This window comes from Carica papaya, chromosome 9 (genome assembly GCF_054855325.1).
Source record: "Carica papaya isolate Zhongbai chromosome 9, ASM5485532v1, whole genome shotgun sequence".
In the NCBI taxonomy this organism is placed as follows: Eukaryota; Viridiplantae; Streptophyta; class Magnoliopsida; order Brassicales; family Caricaceae; genus Carica; species Carica papaya.
In genome coordinates, this window is record NC_142317.1 from 33,731,932 (window position 1) to 33,749,065 (window position 17,134).

Here is a 17,134-nt window from a genome sequence, read left to right on the forward strand (position 1 = left end):
TTTCTATAAAAAGTATTTATGAGTTTTCATTTTTTTAAATTAGTATGCATTTATGGATATATTTATTAGCAAAATATATAAGATATGTATGGTTGTAGAAATAACCAAGTAAAAACTAGTCAATATATATATATATATAGATATGTATAGATTGTTTAAAATTTTTATAAACTTTATAACATATAAATTCTTACAAAACAAAATCAATCAAACACTTTTTACAAGTAGTTCCTTAAGTATGTACATATATACATATACACATACACATACATAAAAATTAAATATATATATATATGTATATATATATATGGGAAAACATCTTTCCATATAAGCATGCCGTTTTGCCAACATTACAGATTCACTAATCATCATGTCACCCTCTATCCTCCTTAAAATAAGGTAATTAAATAATTAATAGTTAAATAAAACATTTTTAACAATCCTTGCAATATTAAAAGTTTTAAAATCGAATTATGGTAATTCACTAATCTTGAGATTCACTGTCGATTTTTAATATTTGATTACGATTTATTATTGTTTATAATTCACCCGTAATATTCAAATAGCGAAAGAGAAAATCAGATACTCAATCGATTTATTGTTACTTACGATTTATAAATTATAAGACGACTTCAGAGCATATTCTTTATTTATTAGATAAAGAAAGAGAATATTGCTAAAATTTCATGGTTCACTGTCGAATCTATTCTAATTCAACAAGTATTTCAGTATTATGTTACGTATGTCTATCACTGCTGAACTTATTATATCTATCGTTGTCGAATTTTTTTTAATTCAGTGAACATTTCAATATTATATTTCACTTGTTTACGATTGTCAAACTTATAATTCACTCATAATATTCAAATCTTGAAGTATAAGATCAGATACTCGATCGATTTATTATTACTTACGATTTAAGAATTATAAGATGGACAATTTCATATCAAATTCTCATTTATTATATATAGTAAAAAAAAAATCAATAAGATTTTATGGTTCACTGCCGAACTTATTCTAATTCAATGAATATTTCGATATTATGTCACGCGTATCTACCTTACCGGACTTATTCCATCTACTATAATCGAACTTGTTTTAATTTAATAAATTTTTTAGTATCGTATCATGCGTTTCTATCACTGCTGAACTTATTCTATCTATTATTGTCGAACTTATTTTAATTCAATTAGTATTTTAATATTATGTATTGAAAAGAGTTTGAAAACTCTACGCTCTTTAGCACGAGATTTTGAGTCTCGTGTGTCTACAATTTCACAACCGAAATAATTATAATAGATTAAATAAAGTTTTACTTTATTTTTTCCCAAAAAAAAAAAGACTAGTTTTTTTACTACAAAAAAAAAAAAAATAAAGGGTCAAGAATATTCTTTTCAACAAATTCAATGATTAATTAAAATGAATTATTAACCTAAGAATATTATTTTAAAATTTAAAAAAAGAGAGAATTTCTTTTTATTTTCTTTTTTAAAAAGCTACTTTTTCTCCCATTAATTAATTAATTAATTAATTATTATTATTATTTAAAACAAAAAAAAAAAAAACTGTTTTTCTCCAACTGTACAGTCAATATTATAAAGCTTTCCCTCATTCTCCCTCCTCAACTACAATCATTCTCTTCTCCACTCTGCTCTGCAACAAAACTTCTACTAATGGATGAATCATGGCGGATGCGCATGGGAACTGCTCCTTCCTTCTCTCTCCGGAAAACCTCCCTCGACATTTCCTCCAACAACAGTACCGCTACCAGACACTCGATCGCCACCATGGAAGCTCTCGCTCCTGAAGACTTCGCCGACGTCTTCGGCGGTCCACCGCGCACCGTTTTATCTCGCCGCTTCTCCGGCGATTTCTACGAGGAGATCTTCCGTCCGCCACAGGACTTCCGTTCCTCAATCGGCGGGAGGAGCCTTCCGTCGTTTAGGATCCCTTACAGGGAGGATGGATTGTTTTCCAACGTGTTCCGGCCGGAGGACTGCTTTGGACGGAGATCGAGGGAACGGTCGCGGCCGAGCTCGAAAACGAAGTCGAAGTCGAGTTCCGAGGAGGTAAGCCCGCTCCGGCCGGCGATCGGAGATGACGTGGCATTGTCGTCTTTTGCTTCCAAACTCAGGTTTGTTTTCCGAGTTTTGAAAATTAGCTTGTGTTTTCCTTTTACTGCATAGTTAAGGTGAACTTCGGAGGGAGTTATGGTAGGTAAGACTGTAATATAGACGATCCTTTTGGATTGTTACAGGCCGATTAATGTGCGGAGCAGATGGAACACAGAGCAAGCTAGGAGAGAAGCATTTGGTTGTGCTCGACCTTCATTTGTGGAAGGCTATGAGTTTGCAGAAGAGGAATTGTACGAGAATACGAGGAGCTCATACTGTGGCTTCTCGCGAAGAACATCGTCTCCGGAAACCCTCAGTGTTGAACCAAATTCATACAGGAGTATGAAGATATGTAGTGAGGATCTGGATCTTGTCAGTTCCCCTAATTCCTCTCCTGTCTCTTCAGTCTGTCAAGAACCACAACCGTTCTCCAAGAGTTGTGTACAGAGTAGCAGTAGAGTAGTTGAAGAGCTGGAACCAGAGGATGAAGAAGATGATGCGATGAGCTCTTATGTGATTGAGATCACTACTTGTGATTATAGTGGTGAAGCGGTGTCTGTTGATGAAGCAATTGCCTGGGCTAAGGAGAAGTTCCAGAGCTGTAATCAACACGACTCGCGTCAAACAGGATATGGTAATCTTCTTTCCTTTCTCGTGAGATTATTTATGTGGATGTAATTGATGGCTCAGGTTGCTGAGATTTTGCAGAGAGATGTAAAGATGAGGCATTGGCAGAGCGTCAAGCAGATGGACACGGAACTATGTCTTCTTCCATGGTAAAATAGCTTATTTGGCAAATCATACTCCTTTTGAGGACCTGAGTGAAATTCTTATTGGGTTTTGAACAACTTTTTGACTTTGTGAGTTTCTTTAGAAATGAGGAAACAGAAATCATTTGTATTTGTGGCACTGCTTCTTTTTCAGGAAGGAGAAGAAGAAGAAAAAGAAAAAGAGTGGAAAGCAGCAGAAGGAAAAGAAGAATCAGAAGAAGAGGTAAGCTCCTTACCATATTTAGAAGCAAGCTCAAATGCATGCAGGAACTTCTCTCTCATCACTTACAAGTAAACTCTATTGATACAATTGTCATTACAGATAAATAAGGCACATGATTCTGATCAAATGCGTCTGCAAAAACTAGAGATGGAAATGGATGAAGACATAAGGTTATGGTCTCTAGGCAAGGAAACTAACATCAAATTGCTGCTTTCAACACTACATCATGTAAGGATACCATTAATTTCCCATCTTGTTCTAAAGATTTTCCTGCATTTAAAAGAAAATTAATTAATTCTTAGCTGAATTGGAGTTTCAGATTCTATGGCCCAATAGCGGTTGGTACGCCATATCCATAACAAACCTTAAAGAAAGCTCACAAGTTAAAAAGGCTTACCAGAAAGCAAGACTATGTCTTCACCCTGATAAACTGCAACAAAAAGGAGCCACGCCTGCTCAGAAATACATTGCCCAGAAGGCCTTTTCCATTCTTCAGGTAATACCACTCTCGCCTCGAACCGACTTTACTTATCCAATTAGTAAGATTCTCACAGTGCTGTATTGAATATTTGCAGGATGCATGGTCTGTATTCATCTCTCAGGACACCTTCTTCAAGTAGAAATCGGGTTCAATCACGCTATAAAAAGGTGAATTCGATACTAACTTGTAAGACAAGAAGCATGTTTTAATTTATGCTCGAGGATGGAGCAGTCTGTGCACGCGTAAATACGGTTTGATAATTCATTTTTTATGTGAACAAGTTGTAGAGTGAGACAGAATGCATTAGGTAAATGGTGTATGTATTTGTTTGCTGAATTTTCTAGATGATAATCCACCAAGAAGATGAGTCTATTGACCTGATATATATATATATATATATATATATTCTGTAACTTCATTTTGCTTTTATTTTAATCCCAATAAATTTTGAAACAAAATTAATATGCTCTGTATAAATCCAGCCTCTGAAAATCCCCCTTCAAAAATTATACATGTATGTGCACGAGTAACTTGCCTTTAGTCTTTAAGTGTGTGTATATATATATATATATATGCAATATGTTTTGTTTTGTTTTTTTTTTTTTCCTTTTTCCAGAAGAAATGCATCAACTCGTCTTCAAATTTTAAACAACTAATCTTGAACAATCTTCAGTAATTGCCACTTGGATTTTCCATTACCCACATGTTCAAGATTTAAGAAAAATACAAATATTTATGAACTCTACAACCTATATATAATTAATACTTTAATAGTTGTTCGTGCCAAAAAAAATGTGTATATATATATACTTCCATAAAATAATAAGCGTTCATAACAAATTTGGCAGCTGGTGTTGAATATCTTTACATAACTTTTGTTAAATTCCTCTTCACATAAATATTCAAAATTCAATACATATAATATTTTCACACAAGAAAACTGTTTTTAGTATAAAATATAAACCAATTCTTAAACCTAGTTATTATGTATCATAAAATCACAAATTTACAGTCTTACAATATGCGTCCCGACATAAAAATTAGTTTTTATAGCGTTAATATGTCGACATAACTAATGTTTAACTCTCTAGAATTAAAATAGTTAATATATGGTTTTTATCGTAAAAATTGTGATAGACATAGTAATATTAAGAGACTATAACATTACAACTCTAACGCAGTTCGACCTGGTTATTTTAAAATAATATTTTAAATATTATAATAATTATATATAATTATTCACATAATTGCATTGTGTACATATCTTAAGGTGATTTATTTAATTGTATAACTAAATTAGTTAGTAATTTTTAAATTTAATAAAAAGAATATAATGCATCATACCTCATAGAAAAAGCTATACACATTCATATAGTTATATATATAAAAAAAAAAAAACCTCAATATTTGATAAGAGTATGCTAAGAGAATATATATTCCAATTGAGATTTTTGTGGTTGAAAAATTAGAAACATTTAGAGCCTAAATGTTAAAATTGGCATATGTACAATTTTTAAATATTTAAATTAATTTACTTACTAATTTTTTAATTTTTTTATAAAAAATGTATACTAATTTTTATTCGTTAAATATTACTAATATTATTAGTCGTATCTGTTAAATGATAATTGAGTTAACCAACGAATTAAATGTGTAATTAGATATATCCGATGTTAAAAAATATTTTAATTTTTATTATTTTTATGTAAAAAAATAAAGATTAAAATATTAATATTCTGTTTAAATAAATATTTAGTAATAATTAATTAATGTATGATAATGACAGTCATTGAATGATAATAACACATAGAATAACAAAATTTTTTTATATTTAGATGACTGTATATTAATGTATGTTAATGATATTTTTATTTAGACCATAGAATAATATATTTATATTTTTAATTATATTATTATTTATTATATATAATAATAAATAATATATAATAAGTATATAATAAAAAATAAATTATTTATTAATATAATTATATTTATATTTAAATAAAAAATTATTATATATAATCAAATTAAATTTTTATATTTAATAAAATAAATAATAATTTATAAAAATAAGAATAAAATTAAATATTATATGAGTATAAAAAAAAAAAAATCTACAGACCACATATCACCAATTCGTTAATTTTAAAATTTATTTTAAATTTGTCTTTTGTTCATTAAAAATTAAAACAAACATAATTTTCTCACACCCGTAAAGTACAACACATTCAAATTCTATCATTCACCACAATTCAAACAAGATGTCAATATTTTTTTGGATGATATGAAACAAATGGGGAGGATGGTATTTGGTATTCAAAAACAAATATATATTGAGGCAAAATGGTAAGCAATGAACATAACAAGGTTTCAAGAAAACAGAAGCAAGAAATGAAATCCCATTTCATAATTCCATTTTCAACCTGAATTTCGAGCAAACTTCTAATCTGGTTATATGTGAAAAACCCTAATGATCTTTCTCGTAATACACGACGAAAGCAAATGCAAAATGTTCATTTGATAATAGATATACACGACTAAATCAAGTGCAAAATGTTCACTTGATATTAGATTAAACAAATGGGTAATATGTTACTAAGTTCGCCAATTTATCGGAATAGCAATTTACAGTAATCTAATCCATGAAATGATTATTATGAAAAAAATGTAGCAAATTTTTTTCAAAAATTTTGGATTGAAGAAAACTATAGGGGAGTTTTCCCTCACCTAAGAGAAGCAACAATTGATTTGACTAAGAATTCAAGGATTTTGTAGTCTTCTGTTTACTTATTCCGAGTTATGACTCTCTGAGTAAGATCTACAAGTGCACGCCTTGACCTTCTTACTTCTTCGTCATTGCTTTCCGGTAAAGAATCAATAGCTGCTGCTGCAAGATTAGCATGCTTCTTCGCTAGCTCTCTAGCCTTTTGTATTCCTCGGCTCTTCCCAAGGTACTCTAGGGCCTGCCTCAAGATGTGGATCAACTCAGAGAAGTTCATAAGATAAAATCTCATATATAACAAGTTACTAACTGTAAAATCTTAGATAATACAAATTTGATAAGTTTCTTATCCATAATTTATAAATAGTACAAATGTTTTGTATTTAATTAGCCAATCTAGACTTAATTATTCTGCATCAGAGCTCGTAAATGAGGGTTGAATCCGACGTCATAAAAGCTTGAGACGAAAATTAATCAAACTTGTTGATCATGTTCCTAAAAGACCCAAAACCTTTTTCAGTTCCAAAAGAACATATATTGTTTTTCTTTATGATTGCATTGGGATCCATGAATGGATTGGATTAGCACCAGAAAGTTAAATAGGACCTAAATATTGCATTAAGAAACTTACAATATCAACATTTGCTTGGTTGTCAAATCCTCTGTCAACAACTTCACGCAACTGAGGAAACTCTTCCATGGCAAACAATATAGGAGCTGTCACAATTCCCTGCAAAAAGCATGAGCTGCGATTACGGAACAAAGGATTTAAGTTGTAACTGTAAATATCATCCGGAAGAGTTCTTGTCGAAAATTTAACAGCTAAAGTCAAGTAACATTCAAGATGGAACAGTTCAACTTCTAATAAAAAAACGAAGTCCCCGGACTATTAAAGGAGTTTTCATAACTTAATACACAGCACCAGCTAGAAATTTTATTTCTTTTCTAAGGACTCATATAGAAATTATGTTTCATTTCCTCCTGCTGTCCCTTTAAACACCAAAAAGTGGCAATATATACCCAAAAGTGCAACTACCATAGCTCCTCTATTTTTTTTTTTGAGATAAACCGTAGCTCCTCTATTAATAAAGATAATGGTTGTTATATGCATCCAAATAGTAGTCACTAGAAGATTTACTTAACAAGTATCAGAACCAGTCATATAACCAACTATTTTTAAGAAAATGCGTAGAAGCTTATTTTAAAAACAAACTATCAACACAATGGTCAGATCTTAAGTTTCCTGTTAATATCTGCATTTAAAAGTTATTCTTTTTCCTGAAAAAAGAAAAAAACCAAAACAGAAGATGAAGGTATCATAGAAGACAACACAATAGAGGGCACGGCCACAATGGCATAGGCATTTAACACACTTTCTACAACCATTATAGCAACTCAAACAGCATTCTGGTTTTACCATCCCTAAATGATTGACCCGCATCACCACGAAGTGCTCAACCAGTAAGCAGCTATCAACAACTTAAAAACTAAGTGGGTTGGCATACCAATCTGTTTACAGTTTATAGCCATTTTCTCCCATTTAAGGGCATAACCACCAAGTTCAAGCTTATAACAGTCAAAGGTTTCCAAATATCCAGATATGAGATCAAGAACAAATCAATTACATGGCGGATATCAGATAAAGAACCCTTCCCAAGGGATGCTGAGGTGCCTGTGAAATCAAGAACATCATCTATTAATTGAAATGCCAACCCCTGCAAAAGGAACAAAAGATGAAAATCAGTTGAAAAATGTACTGCTCTATACACAGAAATTTATGGTTCCTTCAGTGGTGAAAATGTCTTTTTCAGTAAATTTTACAAGACAACGTAATTTAGGTAAAAACAGACCTAATTTTAGAAAACAAAGTTTTCTAACAGATCAAATAGAAAACTAAAAAAAATTGTTTTCCTTGCTTCCTATCAAAATTAAAAACAATACTTACTTGTTTTATACTTCAACAAGATAAGCATCTACTGTATGTATCTTATCTTTTGCTCTCCGAACACATTTTTCATTCGCTGTCAAAACATTTGTTTTCCAATTTAACTAAAAACGTTTCTGTCATCAAGAGAATATAAAATAAAATTTAAGAATAAGACAAACAGATCACAGAAAGTTAGAGGTGTCAGATCATTGCTATCTTATGTCGCCACCATTCTTGTTAGATGGTTATGCTGAGAGAAATTGAACGGAAGATTGAAGCACACTCTGGAAGATGGCCTCTCACAAATTATTGCAGGCTGTTAGATGGTTATACTGAGGGATCTTTTTATGGGACGATGAATCTGAAAATCAGTAAGAATTTTCTGATATTTTGTGTCATCCGCCCTTTACTTCTCTTGATCTAAGTATGAGCTTATTAAGAGAGCATCCAACGACCTCTTGAGTATGAACAGACTTCAAAACTTTCTTTCAAAAAAAAAAAGAAAATTACTCAAAACTTGATAAATTTTTCGTCATTCAGAAACTGTTCCAAGGACAGAAATTCTGGTTTTATTACAAGAGGACAGGTAGTTCTCCTGGAAATTAACTACCTTATCCAGAATATAAAAACTACCTCATCATTTTTTGACTTATTCTTATCTTAATAACTACCAACATTTAATACCTAAGTTCACAGGACACTTTATCATACTGATTAAACTTAAATACACATAAAAAACATTACTACTGGTCCTTAATATCACTTTCCTTTTTCAAATTCTGTTTTTCCTTGAGCATAAAAAGATAAACCTTTTCATCATATACAATAAAAATCTCGAAACAGAGATGGTCATTAGACCTTTTCCAAATTTAGTTTGTAATTGCCTCCCTAATAAAAAAGTACATGACCTCATTAGCAATCAAAGTTGCTTCAAAGAAGTGGGAGTTCCTAGGGTCCTTCCTTATGATGCCTTCTTCTATCAGATTTGACTAATGGAACATGCATAAACTCAGAGGAGATCCATCGAAAAATTTGCAACATTTAATTATACAAGCAAGTACTACAACAAAGTATCACATTAGAAATTTACGAACCAGATTCCTGCCGTACTCAAAAGCCAGCATTGCAACTTCTGCTGTTTGCCCAGCAAGAAGTGCAATTGCCTTGCAGCTGTTTGAAATCAGTGATGCAGTCTTGTAGTATGACTTTTGCATATAATACTCCATACTGCATTTATGGATAATTGTGTTACATTGTTAACGCAAAGAGGAAAAGCATGCATACTTGAGGAACAAATCAAGAAAAGTGCATATTGATAGATTCCCAAAGCAAACACATAATCAAATATACAGACCCCAAAAGCCCAAAATTTTTTCCAATAGAAGCAAAAGAAAACATTAACTGATCAGAGAGTATCCATTCATATGTCAAATTACTGCTAAATGGTGTGGGATTCTCTTAAAAAATACTAGAAACAATGTGCAAAAGTAGGCAATAGATTGCAAGGTACCAGCAACTTCTGGAAGCTAGAGTCAAACATAAATAATAAGTGAAAAGGAGAGAACAAAACCAACAAGGCGACAAGTAGATGGCACCTATATGATAAGGAGAAGCTATGCCAAAAGACTAGTTACAAACTTAGCTCCAAAAGATCAAAAATCCTATTTAGTTAAATTAAAAAGCATGTTCTATCCTATTCTATTTCATAAGCTAGATTTTGAGCAGGCATGCAGTGGGTTAGCTGGGTTTTCTAGGCAAGGTTATGAATAGGAAGGCATTCAGAGAGATACGGAAAGGAGGGATCTAAAGGTGTTTACCTTTGCTTCCCTTTTATTATATCAATGGAGAGCCTAAATATTGGGTTTAGAGGTCACTGAGATATTAGACAAGGGTCTCTACTCTCTCCATTTCTATGTACTTAGTGGTCGAAATCTTTAGACGTATCTTTATAGGCGAGTTGATAAGGGTTCACTGTGGGGTTTGTTTGTGGGAATGGAGGCAATTTTTTTTTGAAATAAACAGTATGGGACTGGAGGCAATGAAGGGCCTCAAGACAGAACTCTCTTCCTTGATGTTAAATGGTATTTGAGGTTATTTCAGTTCACATATTAATTTTGAGCAGGAGCGGTCTGAGTGGCATAAATGTTAAGGTGTCAAGAGGTTTAAGAAAAGATGATACACTTTCTCCACTATTATTCATTATTGTTATGGAAGCCTTAAACAAGTTGTTAGAGAAAGTGAAGGTGCTGGATTTGCTACTGGGGGTTCGGGTGGGAAGAAGAAGTCAATAAGTCGAAGTGTCTCATTTGTTCTTTGCAGATGATACTTTGATTTTCTATCAACCGGAAGAGAGGATGATCCTAAGATTGAGATGCGTACTTCATTTGTTCCCAAGCAGCTTTGGGTTTGGATATCAACTTGAATAAATCGGAAATGGTGAGAATCGGTGACCAGGGGGACGAAGACACTCTTGCAAGGCTATTGGGGTATAGTACGGCAAAGCTCCCTATCAAATATTTGGGGCTACCCCTTGGTTCTAGATACAAGGAGATTGGGACTTGAGATCCGGTGATATAGATGTTTGAGAAGAGATTGGCTAGCTGGAATAGGAATTTCTCGTCAAAGGATAGAGGCTTACGCTCATAAAAAGCACACTTTTCAATCTTCCCATATATTATTCTTTGGCTCACACAAGTGAAGATAGCTAAGAAAATAGAAAGAATTCAATGGTGTTTCCTTTGGGGGGATGACAAGGGAAGAATGAGATATTACCTGGTGAATTGGGAGGAGGTGAAGAAGCCTGTGGGACGAAGGGGTTTCTCTGATGGAGATGAATACATCTCTACATGGAAAATGAATTTGGATGTACAGGAAGAGGGAGGAGAGATTGTGGAAGAGAGTTGTGGAAGCTCGTTGGGGGAATTTGGAAGGTGGTGGTTTCTGGGGTGTAATGGGTAGAACACATGATTTAGGTTTGTGGAGGAAAATTAGCATGCGTAGTGGAAAATTTTTGGATTGTGTCAAGTGGAAGTTAGTTACGGGGGATAAAATTCATTTTCAGTTGGATGAGTGGGTTGGGAGAGGGAGCTTTAAAGACCAGTTCCCACATATTTTTACCATAGCTTAGGGGAAGAGCATCTCAGTGGAGGCAGCTTATGGTGGGGGGAGTAGAGGGGTTGGAATGTTAATATGATTAGGAATTTTAATGATTGGGAGGTCAGCGAGTATGAAGTTTTACTGCATTTACTATCTGACTTGCAAGTGACTTCGGATAGGGACAAACTGAGGAAAGATGGAAGTTCACTGTTAAATCTTTCTATGATTATCTGAAGGGTGTGGGTGTCACAAGCGAGATAATGACAAACCATAAGAGAAGTAAATCTAAAAGATTAGACAACACAATCCCTTAATTTATCATCATCCATTCCCTGTTTGATAGCTGCCAGCCTTTGTATAGGCATTAATCATAACTAATAAGCAAGATTATAAAAAGTAAATCTAAAATTTTAATTCTTTCAATATTTAAACCTACTAAGCTCTTCTGCCCAAACTATCATATAAGAATGTGAACTTGAATTAACCCGCACATCTCATTGGAATCCTTGGGCTCATAACATCAGACTATGTTATGAAGAAGAAATTCACAACCACTAATCTCATGCATTACCACTCTGCCTCAGGTTTATGAGTAAAATAATTAATTGACTTCAGCAGAAGGGTTTAAAAATGCGGCAATAGGAAATAAAAGGTTCAAATCTTAATTTATTTTCTTCACAGGACCGTGGAAGTCAAATTCACACATTACGCCGTGAGAACTGAGCCTAAAGCTTATATATGAGAAAGCTGCAAAACAGTTGTACCTACAACGTTGCTCAGAAGTTGTAGACATCTGCATGGTTTCCCCGGTAACAAGGTGCTCTACAACTGTCGCCAATAAGGACACAACCTACACGCACAAAGTAATAGCACAGATGATAAGTTAGCAAATACAGAAACAGCTAGAATTTGGATGCATATATATATATAGCTGGACTAGGAAAATACAATAAAATCCTGACCAATGTAGACTATCAGGTGGCCATAGACTAAGCATCAGCTTATATAAAAAGATGCAACTAAGAACAAAGATGCAACTAAGAACAAAGATGAAAAAGGATACCAAGAAGTTGCTAGAAAAGCTTTGTTGAAGTAAGTTAACTATAGATCCTTGAATGTGATGAATAAAGAACTAATATGTGGAACATAAAAGTTTGTCAAATCAGGAGCGGTAATATGAATGATGACATCCAGTATGATACCTCTGTATTCTTCAGAGAAGCAAGAGCCACACAAGCACGAGATAGCAGAAAATCTCCAGCTAATACAGCTAACTGCATGAAAAGTGAATCAAAAAATTGAACACCAACATATTTTCTTTAGATTTTGTTACTGCCAGACACTGAAGAAGAGCCTTGATATATACATATGCATATATAAAAATATATATTATAACATATTTATCCACTTTATCAGTCATAACATGGTGATGTAGACAACAATACATGTCAACAAAGGCTAGAAAAGACGGTAAAATGATAACTCTTCCACAAATTCTTTAGAACTTTTTATTCCCTATTTTTACGGCTGATGTAGAAGAACTTCCAAATTTGAAAAAACAGGAAACAATAAGCACCTTATTTCCCATTACAAAATTCAATGAACCGATACCACGTCTTGTATCTGCATCATCTAAGACATCATCATGCAGAAGGCTTGCCACCTATACAAGAACATGATTAGTTTAAAAGTGGCAACACCAGAATTGTTGATGGGGAAGAAATATATGATTCAGGGAGTAAATACAGATGATAAAAGAAATCTAACTGACATGGATCATCTCTGTGATTTCTGCTATGCTCTGTTGTCTTGTACGTAGTTCAGTTGTCAAAGTATCGCCCTCTCCAACAGGAGGTGGATTGGGTATATGTACATTTAAAGCTGTTGCCATCAGCAATAAAACCTGCAATGAGCATTAAGCCTTATCTCCTTTCACCATGTTTAAAATATTAGGAAATGAAAAAGGATGACAAGAGAAACAGAAAATGACATGTCAAACACAACTAATGAAAGTATTAACAGTAAGGCATAACATAACTTCCTTTAACTTCCTTGAAATTAAGGCTTAGCTGAGTTTAGATTAACATTTCAAAGTAATGAATGTTGATATGACAGCCTTAGATAAATTAAATAATAAGTTTGGGCCTTATGGAATTTGCCTAGAGTCTCATCTCTAGGAGTATCTAAAGCTACAAGACCATAATTTTTGAGTAGCAAGAACCAAGCCGCAAATCCGAGATGCATCAAATCTGGTAGTGGTAATCAAATTCACAGTGAACATAGACAGCTATAGTCGATATAGTTACAAACTAAAGCATTAAAACTGTTACCGTGGGACGAAATCTTTTTCCCTCTACTCCCATTTTGAAGAAGTACTCAGCTGCTGATGCAAGCTTAGGAACCTAAATGATAACCATTCAAATGTGTTAGGTAATAGCAAATCCAGCCTCTTTCACCAAACAAAAATCACTTGGACAGAAAATCCCCAGCTTTAATGCAAATAAATTACACATAAAAGATAGTTTCACTAACTAGATACCTCGGCAACAACCATTGACCGCAATCTATTAGCGACAAGTGATAGCTCATCAGCAACAAGTGAGAATGGATCAAGCTCTTCCTGATAAACAGTGTTTCATATCTCAATAGAGTGAAAAGGGGACAAGATAAAATGAAGAGTACAAATATATATCTCGTACTAAGGGTAAAGACCCAAAAAACTTAATTATAAGAGCAAAATGTATGGGGATATTTATATAAAGAAACCAAAAAAAAATCTAAAGTTGCAGGTTAAAGCTATGACCATGAAAAGGCAACTAGAGAGTAACCTTACTACCACACTACTAAAAACTTGTGCACAGTAACAAAATTGAGTATAAAAGCAGAAGATGAGATATGCGGGTTCGAGGGCATTCGTACTTCACATTAGAAAAACAAGTGGAAAACTGAAGATAAAAAATGATGGCATAAACCGAACATCGAGAACAAATATGAAAATGCTACACCTGACCTCAATTATGGAGCTGCTCTGATGATAGCTTAGATGCCTACCACCATAGAAAGCATGAGAACTCCACAAGTAAGTTTCTCTGCAACCGAAAACCTACTGATCATCCACAGGAATAACAAGTAAAGATGGTCAACTATCACCCACAGGGAAGAAAAACAAGGAAAATGTAAATGGTCATCGCATGTCAAATGAAAACATTTGGTCATCACATGTCAAATGAATATACATATTCATCACCTTTAGTTACACCTATACTTACTGGAAAAAAAAACACTCAAATAGCTACCACAACGTATCAGTCTATAACTAGCATATAGAGAATGGGATGAGTAGAAAAATCTACACGTTAAACTATCCCACTTGCATAAGTCAATCTTCTAATCCCTTCAAATCTAACCTGACAAATTTCCTCAAAAATATTTAATTAAACAGATTTTAGAACTCTCAGAGGAACCACATTCCAGAAAATTTCATCCTGACTTCAAAAAATGATCTTATCAACTGAGCAAACTATATACAGTCATATAACTCAAATTTCCAATAACTTTCACATCTTTACCTCCACAAACTCTTGTATCTTATATTTGCTTCCTTCTCATTTCGTTCCACGTAAAGCAATTCCATTGACAGAAAATGAGAAAAAGCGAAGCAAGTCATTTAAAGGACAAGTACCAACTTGTTACACCAAACAACCAAACCTTTCTTGTACCATGAATTAGTAATAGGAGCATATCTCCCCACGATCAACATCAAAAATGAATAAATTAAAAGAGAAGGTAACTACACAACTGTCCATATGCTCTTATCAGCATGACCACTACAAGAAATAGTCAGGCGTAGTTCTTTTCTCAACCTTGAGTAATATCTCGAAAAGGTCCTTCATCACCCCACCAAAATCAATTCACCAGTTGCAAATATTTCTTAAGAAGCACATTTTCTCAATAAACATAGGCCAAAAAAGGGCTCATAACTTACAAAATAAAATAAACACAAGAACAGACAGACTTTTCTAAATGAAGGTTGCCTGAAGGTCAATTTCTAATACACTCCAAACTCCCAGCACTTCATTTATTATAATATCGAATACCAATACCAATGTTATCGTCGCCTTTACTCTTTGTCTTCCCTTATTCCAGGCTAAGAAAAAAGGCGCAAACACACGCATTTTCTAACAACTAAGAAAACCCAATTCATCTCTAGCCCAAAGAAAAATACCCAATTAACAAAAATCAAACCAACCACAAAGAGAAGTGGGGAAGAAACGGGGTTTTCCAAAACACTAGATCGACAAGAAGAGAGAAACGAAACATAAAAAAAGCTACCTTTGGAGTAGAATCGGAGAGAGACGAAGTCTGATTGGACAGAAAGTGAGCTGGAGGAGGGATGAAAGAAGGGCAACCAAACAAGCTACTCTTTCTCAGAATCCTCGAAGAAATCCGAGAAAATCCCCTGGAAAATACCATCCTGATTCAAACAAGGTCTATCAGAGAGACAGTCGGGTACGGAAGGTAATAGATGGTGAAGAATGGAGAGCAGCGGTCAAAGAAAGAAAAGCGAAGAAACAGCAGCATGACCGCTTTCAAGTTGAAGCTGTAAATTAAATAGTAAGCCCAACATGCTGCTGACGAAGACGAAGCTCAGCCGTGTAAACTTTTTGTTCCACCCTTTTTTACTTAATTGCAAAAACAACGAAGGACTTGAAAAAGCAAACCTAATTTGTTGGAAAAAAAACATATTTAATGATATAATTATGGAATCTACTTTGAATTTTATAAGGTATCTTTGAAAATATTTTTGATATTACTGTCTTCTTGTCTGGTTGTTATATTGAATTGTTATTATTATTATTTTGGAATAAGTGGTATATAGTTTATATATTTGAATTATGTTGTTAACTTCTACTATATTTTGGATAGTTTATTTTTTATTTTTAAATGTTGTTATCAATAGTTAACTGTATGTAACATCACGTATTAATATATGTTTTACTATTTATTATTATTATTTGAGAATAAGTAATTATTTTAATTTATATTATGACGATTATCAATTTTCAATAATCACGTATGATTGTCATATATAAATTATTTATGAATGTGATACCGACTCATAACAAAATATAATAACAATACATTTAAAAATATTCATGATGTTTTGGATGAGTACAAATTACTTATCATATATACTTTTGATAGTCAGTTGTTATTTATTACAAGGTAAAAGGAAATAATATTTTTTTGAATTAAACACCGCATACTTGAAAACACATGTACCATAATAACCAACAATAAACATTGTCAATAAGTTTTATAATCGAAATTTTTGAATCATAGAGAATTATATCATAAAGTATTATTAATAATAAGTGATTTAAAAATTTTTTTGTTAACTATTCACCATATCAAGGTATCGAGATTGAAGGAATTGGTAGAGAAGGATATCAATTTGTCACGTAAAACATCTAGTTCATGCACAACTTTGGTGGTTATTAAAATTGATGAGAACGATGATTTTTCCCCGCTAGCCTATGCAGATGTTGAGGCAGAAAATATGGAACATCTAGTTCATGTACTCTCCATCCAAATGTTTATTGTTTAGTATTTGTTATTTTTATGTGCAAAGATTAGACAATGCTATAGAGATCATAACACCTAACGTGCTCTATTGATATTGTGTTAAGTACATTTACTCCAATATGAATAAGAGTTCGTAGGGGGATGAATTAAAGAATACTTTTTAGAACGTTACAATGGCATATTTCAACCATGGTTTAAAAATGATACCAAGCATT

At 33.0% G+C, this 17,134-nt stretch overlaps 2 protein-coding genes across 4 annotated transcripts; one reads left to right on the plus strand and one right to left on the minus strand.

The window, feature by feature from the left end:
- The first annotated feature begins 1,605 nt into the window (after positions 1-1,605).
- On the plus strand, positions 1,606-3,971 carry LOC110819631 (Chaperone DnaJ-domain superfamily protein). Of its 2 annotated transcripts, none has more exons than XM_088211772.1 (7): positions 1,606-2,134; positions 2,258-2,748; positions 2,835-2,890; positions 3,039-3,107; positions 3,207-3,335; positions 3,427-3,603; positions 3,683-3,971. In XM_088211772.1, the coding sequence occupies exons 1-7, from the start codon at positions 1,674-1,676 to the stop codon at positions 3,725-3,727; spliced, it is 1,428 nt and encodes a 475-aa protein (XP_088067898.1). In that variant the 5' UTR covers positions 1,606-1,673; the 3' UTR covers positions 3,728-3,971. The 2 variants fall into 2 exon arrangements, with proteins under 2 accessions (XP_088067898.1, XP_021904576.1); XM_022048884.2 differs by having other exon boundaries at positions 1,609-2,134; positions 2,823-2,890.
- A 2,147-nt stretch (positions 3,972-6,118) lies between these two features.
- On the minus strand, positions 6,119-16,015 carry GPS1 (geranyl diphosphate synthase 1). 2 transcript variants are annotated; one of them, XM_088211066.1, is made up of 12 exons: positions 15,666-16,011; positions 14,344-14,436; positions 13,873-13,953; positions 13,664-13,735; positions 13,105-13,236; positions 12,910-12,996; positions 12,536-12,607; positions 12,098-12,183; positions 9,332-9,464; positions 7,936-8,025; positions 6,942-7,040; positions 6,119-6,551 (listed from the first exon to the last, which is right to left on the minus strand). In XM_088211066.1, exons 1-12 carry the CDS (start codon positions 15,804-15,806, stop codon positions 6,372-6,374), a joined length of 1,266 nt encoding a protein of 421 aa, XP_088067192.1. In that variant the 5' UTR covers positions 15,807-16,011; the 3' UTR covers positions 6,119-6,371. The 2 variants fall into 2 exon arrangements, with proteins under 2 accessions (XP_088067192.1, XP_088067193.1); XM_088211067.1 differs by lacking the exon at positions 6,119-6,551 and adding an exon at positions 6,583-6,805 and having other exon boundaries at positions 15,666-16,015.
- Positions 16,016-17,134: the final 1,119 nt, after the last annotated feature.